Source organism: Entelurus aequoreus, linkage group LG01, assembly GCF_033978785.1.
Source record: "Entelurus aequoreus isolate RoL-2023_Sb linkage group LG01, RoL_Eaeq_v1.1, whole genome shotgun sequence".
In the NCBI taxonomy this organism is placed as follows: domain Eukaryota; kingdom Metazoa; phylum Chordata; class Actinopteri; order Syngnathiformes; family Syngnathidae; genus Entelurus; species Entelurus aequoreus.
The window spans coordinates 30255644-30270841 of NC_084731.1; the positions used below are offsets into that span (position 1 = coordinate 30255644).

General features: G+C 35.9%; 1 protein-coding gene and 1 non-coding gene across 3 annotated transcripts in view; one reads left to right on the forward strand and one right to left on the reverse strand.

The window, feature by feature from the left end:
- The window catches only part of fgd5a (FYVE, RhoGEF and PH domain containing 5a), an 85187-nt gene that overhangs the window by 59061 nt on the left and 10928 nt on the right, over positions 1–15198 (forward strand). The window contains exons 13-20 of one of the 2 annotated variants that reach the window (XM_062047133.1): positions 3231–3314; positions 3388–3467; positions 9486–9582; positions 11762–11899; positions 11987–12089; positions 12173–12309; positions 12615–12743; positions 12970–13124. In XM_062047133.1, coding sequence (XP_061903117.1) covers positions 3231–3314; positions 3388–3467; positions 9486–9582; positions 11762–11899; positions 11987–12089; positions 12173–12309; positions 12615–12743; positions 12970–13124 — 923 coding nt within the window. The remainder of the gene's footprint in view (positions 1–3230; positions 3315–3387; positions 3468–9485; positions 9583–11761; positions 11900–11986; positions 12090–12172; positions 12310–12614; positions 12744–12969; positions 13125–15198) is intronic. The other variant, XM_062047142.1, reaches the window with a different exon arrangement.
- Positions 12379–12450, reverse strand: trnae-cuc (transfer RNA glutamic acid (anticodon CUC)). The gene has a single exon. It is a non-coding gene; the product is annotated as a tRNA-Glu (tRNA).

Below are 15198 nucleotides of genomic sequence, written 5' to 3' on the forward strand. Positions count from 1 at the left end.
GTGTGTCAAACTAATTTTAGATCAGGGGCCACATGGAGAAAAATCTACTCCCAAGTGGGCCGGACTGGTAAAATCACGGCACGATAACTTAAAAATAAAGACAACTTCAGATTGTTTTCTTTGTTTAAAAACAGAACAAGCACATTCTGAAAATGTACAAATCATAATGTTATCGGGGGTTTTTTACAATTACATGTTGCGGCTAATAGTATTCTACCTTTATCTGTCGTTATTTATACTTTCTGAATAAATTATGTGATAATGTTCATCAGTCAACTCATTGGTGTTCATTTTCAATCTATCAAGATAAAAAAATGATATCAAAATCAAATTACAGGATGTTATTTATGTAGTTTGCTCATTTTCCTCAACGGGTGCACTAACATCATGCGGTTTATTTTTTTTTACATATGTTGCATCATCTACAAAGATACAACGAATTGCTATTGGACACATTTAGAACAGCAGTTTCTTTCATTCAAAAATTCCAGGTTAATTTTTATACTTAACAAACTCATCCCGCGGCCAGATAAAACCTAATAAGGCCCGCGGGCCGTACGTTTGACACCCCTGCTCTAAATCATTTGAGTGAGCGGAGAGGGAGAAAGAGACATGTACCATTGGTGAAAGGTCAATAGAGGAAATGAGTAGTTTGAGGTCAAGTTGGTTGTGGTTTGAAACGGCGGTGTGAGGAATCCTTGAGTAAATGAGAAGCCACTCAAGGTGGAGCAAGACACCAAGAGAGAAAGAAGGATGAGAAATATATATGTGCTTGGCAGAAAGTCCATAGGCCATGCACAGATATATTTCTCATCCTTCTTTGTTGTGTTGTGTTGAATGTTGCCTGTTCCACTGCTTTTTAGTGTAGGTTGAGAATGCTGGGAGAGCTAGGGTGGCCCAGAGCCCACAGCAGGGAGGAGAATTCCTGGATGCTGTTTTTATGGCCCCAACGGATGTTTAGAACACACATTAGGTGTGACCAATTATGTCATCTTTTTTTTTTTTTCTTTCTGTGGAGAAATGAAATACCTCTCGTGCGTAACACAATGGACTCTCTGTGTGTTCAAACAAAAACAATACCCCGTGCTTTAGAGCAAATAAACACATTTATTGCCTTTTTGTTGTTGTTTTGTACATACTGTACATGGGAGTTTGATGCTGCCCAGTTGCTTGGGGGAGCTCTGGGAAAGGGAAATGACTTAACACTTATCAGTGTAGCAATAGAAACAAAGGCGCTGTTGCACGTTGACATATTCATATAGCTTTACTACCATCTTCTGGTGATTGTGGGTACTGCATAGGTGAAAATTATTCATTGAAAACTAAACACTTTGTTTATATTGAATGCAGGACAGCCCCTCGCTATACGTAGATTACGCACTGTGCGTGAAGAAGGGCATGTAAAATATCAATTAATAAAAGGCGGGCCGTTTTATATGACTATTTTTAGCCCATTCCTGCTCCGCCACTGATAAATATATGATAGAACATTTCCCAACAAATGTGCAGCGTTAGTTCTTTCCTCGTAAGGCAGTCATATTGGGTTTCACCCCCAGTCCAAGTTTTGCGTATTTATGATTAAAATTAATTTTTTTGCAGTATAAAAAGTTTTAGAACAATTTACTGTATTTTCCGGACTATAAGGTACACTTTAAATCCTTTTTTTTCCTCAGACCTCGACAGTGCGCCTTATAACCCGGTGCGCCTAATGTACGGAATAATTCTGGTTTTGCCTACCGACCTTGAAGGGTTTTTATTTAGTACATGGTACAAACATAAGAGATACGTGTAGACTGCACTATGATGGCAATATGACTCAAGTAAACAACACCAACATTGTATATGTTCCATTGAAAATATAGAACATTACACACAGCGCTCAAAAATCTATCAAAATGTTTTAGTATGACTTTGGTAAGCTATGAAGCCGCACCGCTTGATGGATTGTCACCGCATGAAACATACAAGCATTATTATGGTGAGTGTATAAGGTAAGACATATTATCTGGCGTTTTGTTTCGCAATATTATGCAAAAGCAGCTTTTCTTACCTTCAGGTACCTGCTGATCTGTATTTGGGATCTGCATAAATCCTGAAAAATTGTGCGCCTCTGGCTTTGTAGTCTGTGCCGACACCTTAGTCGATAAGCTTCTTCTTTTTCTCTATCTTCTTGTCATGGGACATTTATCCTCCGCTGTTGCCATTTCTAATATAAAGTAGTGTAAAGTTCTTACTTATATCTGTCAGTAAACTCGCCATGAAAGCGTTAAAACATACCAGTGTAGTGAGTTTACATTATTCACCCAAGGAACTTTAGGTATTAGAGAGTCTCGGTCGGACGGTTTTTCACACGACACATTTCCGGCCTTGTTGTTGTTTCCGGATGAGGAGATGCTGCTTCCGTTATTGATTTAAGTAAAGTCTGAATGTCATTAAAACAGCTGGCTCCGTTTTTTGACACTTCTTCCACTCCCGTCCTTGCACGTTACACCGCTACAACAAAGATGACGGAGAAAAGACGCTGCCGAAGTTGAGCTACGTAAATAAGACCGCCCACAAAACGGACCATCCGGAAGCGACTGTGAGAAAGATATGTAAAACATAATCTATGCAATATTTTGACCAAAGAACCACCATTACATGTTATGTCGACCACAAGGAAGTGTTTTCAATTTAGAAAAAAAAAATAATAATAATATGACTCTTTTAATGTGCCCCATAATCGACCATTCATCGGCAGTGCGCCTTATAATCCGGTGCACCCTATGGTCCGGAAAATACGGTATGTTAAACTAAGTATGGTATTAAGATTTAATGCAAGTTGATATATAATGTTGAATTTGTTATTTTGCACCATTAAACCATTTTTTCTCCTATGAATTAGTTATAGTGCAAAACATGCACCAACTTAATTCAAGTTTGATTGAAAAAGTATTCAAATTTTTTCACATTTTAAAAAAAGCGTGAAAAATGTTTTTGATGGTGGGGCCCTCCAAAACAAATTCTGCTTAGGGCACCAATTTAGCCAGGAGCGACCCTGATATAATGATAATAATAAAAATGATGATGGTGATCATGGGTATTGCCTGCCTCTCACTCAAAGTCAACTGGGATAGGCTCCAGCTCAGGAACAAGCAGTATAAAAATGAATAAATTGTAACTATAATTTATTCCTGTTTAAATGAGGTACATTTATTTTGGATTTATTTGCCTCTGTCTGTCTCCTCCAGATGAATGATATAATGCTGTACACCTACCCACAGCAAGATGGGAAATACAGGCTGAAGAACACGTTGTCTCTGTCTGGAATGAAGGTGCTTTCCCATTTTAAGATTTGACCACATCAGACAAGATTTTTGACTAATCTGTTTCTTCTGGCACACACAGGTGAGCAAACCTGTTCTAGATAATGTGCTGAACTGCCTTAAGATTGAGGTGTCAGACATCACCATCATACTCTCTGCCAGGTAGGTGAAACGTTTCAAGAGCATTATCGGAATATGTTTTTCCTTTACAAATATACAAGTTATCCGTTTTGAATGTGTGTTTTTTTTTTTTTTTTTTTTTTTTTTTTTACTAATTCAGGGGTGTCCAAAGTTTTTGACTTGAGCTAATTGGGCTAAGAAAATTAGGCCTCGGGCCAAAAGCCGACTGCATGTAAAGTAACAGTAATATATACAGTACAGGCCAAAAGTTTGGACACACCTTCTCATTCAATGTGATTTTCTTTATTTTCATGACTATTTACACTGTAGATTGTCACTGAAGGCATCGAAACTATGAATGAACACATGTGGAGTTATGTACTTAACAAAAAAAGGTGAAATAACTGAAAACATGTTTTATATTCTATTCATTCTTCAAAATAGCCACCCTTTGCTCTGATTACTGCTTTGCTCACTCTTGGCATTCTCTCGATGAGCTTTAAGAAGTAGTCACCTGAAATGGTTTTCACTTAACAGGTGTCATAGTTTTGATGCCTTCGGTGACAATCTACAATGTAAATAGTCATGAAAATAAAGAAAACACATTGAATGAGAAGGTGTGTCCAAACTTTTGGCCTGTACACAGTATGTATATATATATATATATATATATATATATATATATATATATATATATATATATATATATATATATATATATATATATATATATATATATATATATATATATATATATATATATATATATATATATATATATATATATATATATATATAAAAGTACCCATGATTGTCACACACACACTAGGTGTGGCAAAATTATTCTCTGCATTTGACCCATCACCCTTGATCACCCCCTGGGAGGTGAGGGGAGCAGTGAGCAGCATATATATATATACATATATAGTCAAGGTTTCTGTGGTTTATCCGTTATACAGTGCTCAATACCGGGGGAGAGCGGAATATACGTTAGGTCAGGAAAAGACACAGAGGCTATATCAGGGGTCACCAACCTTTTTGAAACCAAGGGCTACTTCTTGGGTACTGATTAATGCGAAGGGCTACCAGTTAGATACACACTTAAATAAATTGCCAGAAGTAGCCAATTTGCTCAATTTACCTTTAACTCTGTTATTATTAATAATTAATGATATTTATCTTTGTGGAAACACTGATCATCTTAATGATTTCTCACAATAAATATATATAGAAACAGATAAATATCAATATGCAACACTTTATTTTTATATTTTCTCTAAGTGCACATTTTTCAAATTGAACATTTTCAAATGATCACTTCTAAGACAGTCTTGTGAAATCACAATATCCCATTTTAACTAGATAACCACTAACATTTTTTAACAAATCATGAATTACTTTGCACCATGTTTGTACAAATAATAACTCATGTAAAATACAAAAGTAAACTCTCAAATTTTTAAATCATGTCACACTTTGAACTGGACACCAAATCTGTTATCTGTTTCTTTGTCAGTTAGTGGGAAGCCTGGCATTGCATGCTGTTAACTAGTGTGTTGTACTCTGGTGTGTAACTTGACACTGCAACTCTGAGTGAGTCTTGCAGATGTGCATCAGTGAGGCGTGTTCTGTGTTTGTTCTTGATGAAGTTCATGTCAGAAAAGGCTGATTCACAAAGATAAGATTTTTCCTCATTGTTTGCGGAACCTTCTTAATCTTTTGGACATATTTTCACAGCAATCTGGCCTTAAGCTTAATTATGATAAATGTAAAATGTTAAGGATCGGAAATCTAAAGGGAACGTCCTTTCGAATGGAATGCAAAGTGTTTTGTTTTATATGCAATCTGTTGTGTTCCCTAATTTTTTTCTGTGTACATGAATGAAGGTGTGTGTTGCTGAGTCCGACTTGGACATTATCTGGACTGGGCCTGGTTTAAAAAACCCTTTAAAAAAATCTAATTTCATTGACAACCTGGTCTGTTGAAGATAAGGCCCTTTTTTTTTTAAATAAAATAAAATAAGATAAATAAATAAAAAACATTTTCTTGGATAAAAAATAAAGTAAAACAATATAAAAATAATTACATAAAAAATAGTAATTAATGAAAATGTTAGTGGACCAGCAGCCTATACAATCATGTGTGCTTCAGGGACTGTGTCCCTTGCAGATGTGTTGTCTATGTTGTGGGAACCAGAATATTGGTAGCAGAAAGAAATAACCCCTTTTGTGTGGATGAGTGTGCATGGGGGAGGTTCTTTGGGTTGATGCACTGATTGAAAGTGTATCTTGTGTTTTTTCTATGTAGATTTAATTTTTTTTTTTAAATAATAATAATATTTTTAATTTTTTTTAATTTTTTTTTTTTTTTTTTTTTTTTTTTTTAGTACAGGCCCGCGGGCGACTCATGTGGTCCTTACGGGCGACCTGGTGCCCGCGGGCACCGCGTTGGTGACCCCTGGGCTATATTATCCCTACAAGCCTGTTTCGCAGGTTTCCCTGCTCGTCAGAGGATTTTAAAAAACCCTGACGTATTTATATATACATATATATATGTAGAAGCCTATTAGATTAATATAGTGGATATTTAATTAATGATTAATATTTGTGGCTATTAAGAGTATGTGAAAGTTCGACTACTACCTTGTGTACTTCCGTAACGACCTCCTTGAAGTTTTGTAATCAATTAGAAATGACAAGCAGCTAAAATGCGGCAAACATGGACTGTGGAGAGTGTTTTGCATTTATCCCATCATGCATTATTGTGGCTTTACATTGGTGTAATTTTGAAATATGTATAGTGCGGGGATGGGTTTTTTAATATCCACAAAGTTCAGCGAGCAGGTTGTGTTATGTGTGACCATTTGTGTTGACTTTTTATGTTGGTTGCAGTTTGCGCCATGAGTGGGAAAGGTTGTGTGCATTGGGTCATATATGTAAAGGCTGTGCTGTGTTCAATTTCATGTGAAATTCTTGGTCACTGGCCTTATTTTTGGGTTGTACGGTATACCGGTATTAGTATAGTACCGCGATACTAATTAATCATATTCGGTACTATACCGCCTCTAAAATAGCTAAACATGCTTCACTACACACTGTAGCTCACCACCAGCGTGAAAATGTAAACAAACGCCATTGGTGGATCTACACTTATCATCCACTGTAATTATACCAAGTACAGGAGCGTATCTAGTAGGGATGATACTCGAAACCGGTTTTCCCGGTTGTTTGATAAGAAAAGAACAGAGTCCTCGGACTCGAATCCCTTTTTGAGAACCGGTACCCGTTATCGAGACCACTATAGTAAAGGAAAAGAGTTGATTCTTTATTCGAATCCCGTCCCGACCAGAAATGCTCCGTAGGACATCACAATAAATGACGTCACGTAGCTCAGTCATTAGGCGCAGATAGCGAAAGCAGGAAAACAATGGACGGGAAAAAGCGCTCCAAGGTGTAATAAAGTTCAAAACAAAAGCTATAATCCATCTAATAACTTTACTGAGAGATTTTAGCAGGGTATAACACATGACGAACACTTTTACGACCAACCGGAAACATAGCAACGCAACTCCTTTACGGCAGCTGTCGCAACGTTCTTAAAACAACCGCAGCACATACATATATATACAACATATCTCCCTTTTTTAACTTTTGTTTTTCTTTCCTTGTAAACAACACAAAATCACACTGTAGATGTGTTGTCGGTCTAATTATAAATAATGCAGACGAGGCGTGTTGGCTGAGTTCTTGACGTTTACTTTCACAGCGTGGCAACATTCAACACTTTTCGGGGCTACCGCGCATGCTCGTAACTCCCGTTGCATGCTGGGTAGTGTAGTTGTTATATTCTCTAGCTCATAACATTTTTCCCCCATAAAGAAATAATGTTAACTCAATAAAGTGTATTTCTTTTTTTAGCTTTAACTATTCATTTATTAGCATTGTAACCACATTTGCAAATAACATTTCTCTTCATAGAATTTTCTTTCAATAAAGAAATAAAGTGCAAAAATGTCAAAGCATCATAACAAACAGTTATATCAAATAGCAGCAGAAGTGCACTTTTTGGAGAGCTGTATTATTTTCAGTTTTGTGCCCAAGGGACTGATTTTATTTAACACTATATTATTATTTATACACCTGTAGTGATCACAGAGACAGGTTGTTTTTGTGTTACTGTACATATTTGTTTTTCTGAAAAATCCCACTTAATATACTTTGGGTAACAACAGTCAATATTTATTTATTTTATTTTATTTTTTTAGGTGGGTAACAGTCAATATTTATTTATTTATTAGATTTTATTTTTTTATTATATAATAAAAGTGAGCTTTTGTTAAACCAAATATTGTGTGTTTTTTTCCATATACAACAACCTATCTGGACTCGATAAGAGAATCGATAAGGAATCGGTTCGATAAGAGGATTCGATAATAGGCTTGAACTCGATAATTCCTTATCAAACATCATCCCTAGTATCTAGTCGATACTACTATGATTACATCGATATTTTTTGGCATCACAAAATCTTTTTATGTTTTTTTTTAAATTTATATTATGTTTATAAACTCAGAAAATATGTCCCTGGACATATGAGGACTTTGAATATGACCAATGTATGATCCTGTAACGACTTGGTATCGGACCGATACCTAAATTTGTGTTATCATCCAAAACTAGGGATGCCCGATAATGGCTTTTTTGCCGATATCCGATATTCCGATATTGTCCAACTCTTAATTACCGATACCGATATCAACCGATACCGGTATACAGTCGTGGAATTAACACATTACTTTGCCTAATTTGGACAACCAGGTGTGGTGAGGATAAGGTCCTTTTTTTTTTAAATAATTAAATAAAATAAGATAAATAAATTAAAAACATTTTCTTGAATAAAAAAGAAAGTAAAACAATATAAAACAGTTACATAGAAACTAGTAATTAATGAAAATGAGTAAAATTAACTGTTAAAGGTTAGTACTATTAGTGGACCAGCAGCACGCACAATCATGTGTGCTTACGGACTGTATCCCTTGCAGACTGTATTGATATATATTGATATATAATGTAGGAACCAGAATATCAACCCTTTTGTGTGAATGAGTGTAAATGGGGGAGGGAGGTTTTTTGGGTTGGTGCACTAATTGTAAGTGTATCTTGTGTTTTTTATATTAATTTAATTTTAAAAAAAACAAAAAAAAAAACGATACCGATAATTTAAAAAAACGATACCGATAATTTCCGATATTACATTTTAAAGCATTTATCGGACATCTCTATCCAAAACTAATGTACACAGAAGAATAAGTGATTATTACATGTTAACAGACGTGTAGATGGAACATGTTAAAAGAGAAAGTAAGCATATATTAACAGTAAATGAACAAGTAGATTAATAATTCATTTTCTACCACGTGTCCTTAATAATTTTGACAACATAATATAATGGAAAATGACATAATATGTTACTGCATATGTCAGTAAACTAAATTAGGAGCCTTTGTTTGCTTACTTACTACTAAAAGACAAGTTGTCTTGTATGTTCACTATTTTATTTAAGGAAAATCTTGCAATAAGAAACATATGTTTAATGTACCGTAAGTTTTTTTGTTAGAATAAAGCCAATAATGCGATTTTTTGTGGTCCCCTTTATTTAGAAAAGTATTGAAAAGTACAGAAAAGTATCGAAATACATTTTGGTACCGGTACCGGTACCAAAATATTGGTATCGAGACAACACCTTATATATTCACACTGTCCACAAGGTGGCGGCAATGCCGTAGCAATTATAATGGCAAACATTTACATTGAAACTGTTGGCACTTTGCGGGTCAGATTCCTTTTTTATACTTGTGACGACTCGCGGACCAAACCAAAGACGCCGGACGTCTTTAACAATTTAATGTTTGGTATGAAAGTTGTACTTTTCAAGGGTGTAGAACGGCTGTATAGAATGCTTTGGTTACCTTATTTAGCTACACCAAAGGAAACTCCTCTGAGTAAGGTGCAGTGCAAACCTACATTGCGGCAAACTAATCATAAACATTGTATTCGTCAGCTCCATTGGAGAGAGGGAAGACTGGTTCCATACATTGAGTCGGGCCATTGCAGATCACGCTGCAGGGCTCTGTACATTTGGAGGATCCTGCAATGAGGTGAGAGAACAGAGGTTACAATGTGATGACCACAACAGTTGTTAGTTTGGTGGATGAGAAAACAGTTTTACAGTTGAAACTAATATAGATCAACACAATTACTGGGATTATTTTTGTCTATAGTCATGTCGCTCGTTTCCCTTTTATGAGGATAATAAAACAGAATTATTTCGACATAATCCTGCAATTACTAGGGATGTGCTGATCGATCGGTCACCGATCAGTATCAGACGATTTTGATGAAAAGTATGTGATCGCCATTGCCGATTAATACCTTTTATCCCGATCACAATTATGTATTTATTTTTAAAATGGCGAGTAGCTAATTATGAGTCTCCTTACTAGTTTGGAGCCGCTCCTCTAGACTAATAATAATCACTCCCATAACTGCAAATTAACTGCATTTCTTAGTATCTTAAATATTGTTATCTTTGGAGGACGAGGCTTAACATAACAGGAGCAATCACGTTAATAGTTAAGCTAACCGCTAAACTAGCTTTAAACAACACAAAGAAATAAGTGCTTAGTGAACTTAAAAGAAGTGTAGAGGGAAACAGCAGAAAGTAAGCCGATAATAACAGGGAATTAACGAGTCGATTAATAAAGAGTCTAGAGCAGGGGTGTCAAACTCGGCCACATCGCAATTACGGCTGCCTAAGAGGGCCGCTTGTATGAATATAAATGTATACGAATTTGCCTCACGGTATTACATGATTGCCTATGCATTTAAAAAAAAAAAAAAAAATTTTTTTACAACACTTAAAAATATATAGATTTTATAGTAAAAAAAATGGCAGGTCAGTTGCCAAAAAAATTTTTTGGCAACTGAAAATTCTGTGTTTTTTTATAGCATATTACCGTAAATTGAAAATTGATAACACATTTATGAAAATAGAAATAAAAAAATAGACGACTTTGCTGGCAGTGTTTTACAGTGTATTACTGCAAATGGTGAGAAATGGTTCCACCGTTTTGTTTTTTCACAGTAAAATTATTTTGACATTTGTCATTTTTACAGTGTACAATTTGATGGGTAACCTGCTGCTTTGAAATCATAAGTCAAGCAGATATTTAAGTATTTATTTTTATTTCAACAAAAAATGTTTGGAATGTATGAAAATATAATATTTGTTGCAATATTAAATACTATTAAAGTGTGAAAGATATGCAGTCGCATGAAGTACATGTATTTATTTTCTGTCAAAATGGAAAGAATTAATACATTTAGCAAGAAAAGATAAACATATATTATTTTAAGGCCTTCGCGGACCACATAAAATTATGTGGCGAGCCTGATCTGGCCCCCGGGCCTTGAGTTTGACATCTGTGGTCTAGAGAGAGGATAATACAACAACAACTGTTGGTGTGTCAGCATTGTCACAGTCAGTACACAACACGTAATAGGAGGGCGGATAGATCCGAAGTGCCGACACCAAGGGGAGTAGAGGTAGGAATCTTTAGGCACCTTACAATTCGATTACGATTACGATTCAGGAGCTACGATACGATTAAAAATGCAATATCGATGCATCTTTAATTTATGTATATTGATGCCGTTTCAATTTTCTTTTCGTATCACTAAATACTCGTTTATTACTTGCAACTTTAAAGATAAATTAATTCCCACATATTAAATTAGTGTGTGCAAAACTGTAACATAAGTGCCCTATAATAAAGGAACTGCTCAGATCTCTTGGTGAGGTGGCTTGTTGCAGTCAGCCAAATTATAGAACTGTCTGCATTACTTTATTTACAAATAAATACATCGCTTATCAATTATTAATGTTTACTAATCATCCATGTCCAAATTGCAAGGAAGGGTAGTATCAGTACAAGACCGATAGTAGAGGGATTTTGTTATTTTCTCAGAAGCTTTTTTGTTGATTTTGTTTTACAAACTCAGGGAATAATTCCCTGGACACAGGAGAACATTGAAGTGAAAAAACAAAGTATTTCAAAAGTAGTTTGTATTTACTTATTGTGTACCAATTACTTTTTTTTAATATATGTATGTAATAAAATAGAATAAGGAAGTAGTTTAGATATTGTGTTGGTGTTGTTAAACTGTCAATTGCATTCACCATGAATGACTAGTAATAAGGGACAAGGTGTACTGTATGTGTGTGTTTTTTGTTTTTTTATCCCTGCTTGCTCCTATAAGTGCAATACATGTTAACAGGCGCGTGAGAAGCTGTGGATGGCCTTGGGCGAAGCTGCTCCAGTTCTGGTGCCTGTTTCTCATGTGATGATGTGCATGAACTGCACTTCTGACTTTAGCCTCACTCTCCGACGACATCACTGTAACGCCTGTGGCAAGGTGAGAATGACATGGCTATCACTGACAAGTCGAATCGATGGACTTTGTCTATAGTTTACCGGTTCTGTCTTCTGTGCCTTTGTACAGGTGGTGTGTCGAGCTTGCTCCAGGAACAGGTATCCACTTAAGTACCTCAAAGACAGAGTGACCAAAGTGTGCGACCACTGCTATGCCGAGCTCAGGAAAAGAGGTGTGACGCATACATTTCTGAAACTAAAAAGCCGTTTTTTTATGTCCTAATTGACATATTTTATTAATTGTGTTTGAGCGTAGGCTGCAGTGTGTCGGGGGCATGCGGCAATTCAAGTCCACGCTCCCAACGGGCCAGTCGTCCCCTCTCGGCCGTCTTCCAAAGTCTGCAGACACAAAGTCTTTGGAAGAGCAGGAAGAGCACAGCCTCTCTCAGTCAAGTTAGTTACATTTGCTAAATGAGAAAAAGCAACAATGTGCTGTGTAAGATTTTGTTTGAAAAAGACTCATTCCCTGACCGGGAATCGAACCCGGGCCGCGGCGGTGAGAGCGCCGAATCCTAACCACTAGACCACCAGGGAGCTGTCAGTTACAGCTATAGAAATGTATGGGATTCGCAGCTGCTGTTTTTAGGCTGCAATGTGAGCGTGTTGCCAGTAGAGGTCACTAAAAGCATCCATAAAAAGGTTTTGGAAGAGTCCCTTCTTGCCTTGCTTTACTGAAATGCAGTTTTTGTTGATCTCAGTTGCCTCTTGAGGTGGAGGGCTCCACCATGAGTGGCATCTTGCAGCGGCGAAAGAAGAGCAAGAGGAAATGGAAACGTCTGTGGTTCCTTCTCAAAGACAAGGTGCTCTACACCTTCACAGCCTGTGAGGTGAGGGGGCACAGAGTCTCCCACACCAGCACCTAACCACACACACACACACTCACACACACACACACACTCTCATAACCTCTCGGTCATAAATGCATGCATGTTACCACATTTCAAAACACTTTTCAATAACTATTTAAGGGATGCTCTGTGCTCTCCCTGTTCTTTTTACAAGATGTTATTGGATTACTTTTAAACTCACTGACATATTTGGACATTTCTCCAGGATAAAGTGGCTTCCGAGAGTCTCTCGCTGCAAGGCTTCACCGTCAAGCTGACCGAGAGGCCCGAGGGCGATGAGACCAGCAACGTGTTCCATCTGTACCACAAGAAGACCCTCTACTACACCTTCAAGGCTGATGATCATCACACAGCACGCAGGTCAGCTCTGACTTTATTTTTGAGCATATCAAGTCAAAAAAATCAAAAATAGCATTCTTGCCTTGTATTTTAGTGACGTATTGTACAAAAAGTAAACATGGTAGGCTATACTGTTGGCCACAAGTGTTGAACTCGAGACCCGGCATATCATTTAATGTGGCACGCCAATGCCTTCAAATAATATGTATCAATAAAGTACTTTATTTTTTCTTACTAAATGTATTTTTTCTATTTTGCCAGAAAAAAATACATGCATTCAAATGCATCTCTTTTAAATGTTATTATTATTTAATAATGCAACAAATATAATAGTACCATACATTTCAAACTTTTCTTTTCTTAAGATAAAAATTACAAAAATAAACACCGTATTTTTCAAACTATAAGTCGCAATTTTTTTCATAGTTTGGTGCGACTTATACTATGGAGCGATTTATGTGTGAAATTATTAACACATTACCGTAAAATATCAAATAATATTATTTAGCTCATTTACGTAAGAGACTAGACGTATAAGATTTCATGGGATTTAGCGATTAGGAGTGACAGATTGTTTGGTAAACGTATAGCATGTTCTATATGTTATAGTTATTTGAATGACTCTTACCATAATATGTTACAGTGTTTCCCATAAACTGCCAAGATACCTGTGGCGGTGGGGGCGTGGTTATGGGCGTGGTCACCATGACATCATCGAGTAATTTGCATAATTTACTACAATATGATTTTCTCTAAAAAGGCTCAAAAAATTTATATTTACTAATTAATAATAACAGTTTTGTTTTAAACGTCCATCCATCCATCCATCCATCCATTTTACAATATAATTACAACACTTTATGTACATATTTATATACAGATTTGAACAATAAGTTATTCACTGAAATATATTTATTAATTGTGGTTCTTACAAAAAATATATCTTATTAAATATAAAAGCTAAAATGTCTCTTAAAGCTCTGCCCCTTTAATTAGTGCATACTAAATAATTTAACTTTAGCCTACTACTACAACCATATTATTTACCAGCAACATAAAGTGAAACAGAGGCAGAGGTGTCCTGCCAAAGTCAGTAACAAATAAACAGAAAACAGTAGTGGTCAAATACAAATAAGGCAACAAGAGAAGTATCCTACACTTCTCTTTTGTAAAGTAAATCTGAACAGCCTATATGGGCATCTACATCAACTATATGATTTGCCTGAGAAGCTGGACAGGACCAAAAAAAAAAAAAATTATTATTATTTTTCTTTTTCTTTTTTATTTGTGGCGGACGTATCTTTCGTGGCGGGCCGCCACAAATAAATGAATGTGTGGGAAACACTGTGTTACGTTAACATACCAGGCACGTTCTCAGTTGGTTATTTATGCGTCATATAACGTACACTTATTCAGCCTGTTGTTCACTATTCTTTATTTATTTTAAATTGCCTTTCAAATGTCTATTCTTGGTGTTGGGTTTTATCAAATAAATTTCCCCCAAAAATGCGACTTATACATGTTTTTTTCCTTCTCTATTATGCATTTTCGGCCGGTGCGACTTATACTCCGAAAAATACGGTATATGCTTGACTTACAATTTCAAAGCAAGTTATCCATCAAATTGTACACTGTAGTAATGACAAAAGATTTTACGGTAAAAAATTAGCAGCCCAGTTGCCTGAATTTTAGTGTAAAAAAACCAATGCTACCGTTTTTCCATTTACAGTAATATGGCTCTAAAAAATAAATTAAATGTTACAGTAAAACTGGCGACTGAGTTATTACTGCAAAATTAAAATATATTTTTGCATTGTATGTAAAATATATAATAATCAAATGCATGAGGTGAATCCCTATACATTTATATACATAAAGTATTCTCTGTTACAAGCACAGCCTTGACTGCGATGTGGCCCTTAGTGAAAACGAGTTTGACACCCCCTCCGTAGGCTATAAGTATTAGAAGCTACACAACAGCTAAGCACACAAGCTATAATACATAATAGGTGTTCTTAATTGGAAAAAGCACAACATTTATCAATACAAACAACAATTACTTACACATACAATGTTTGCAAGGCAGAAGCATATA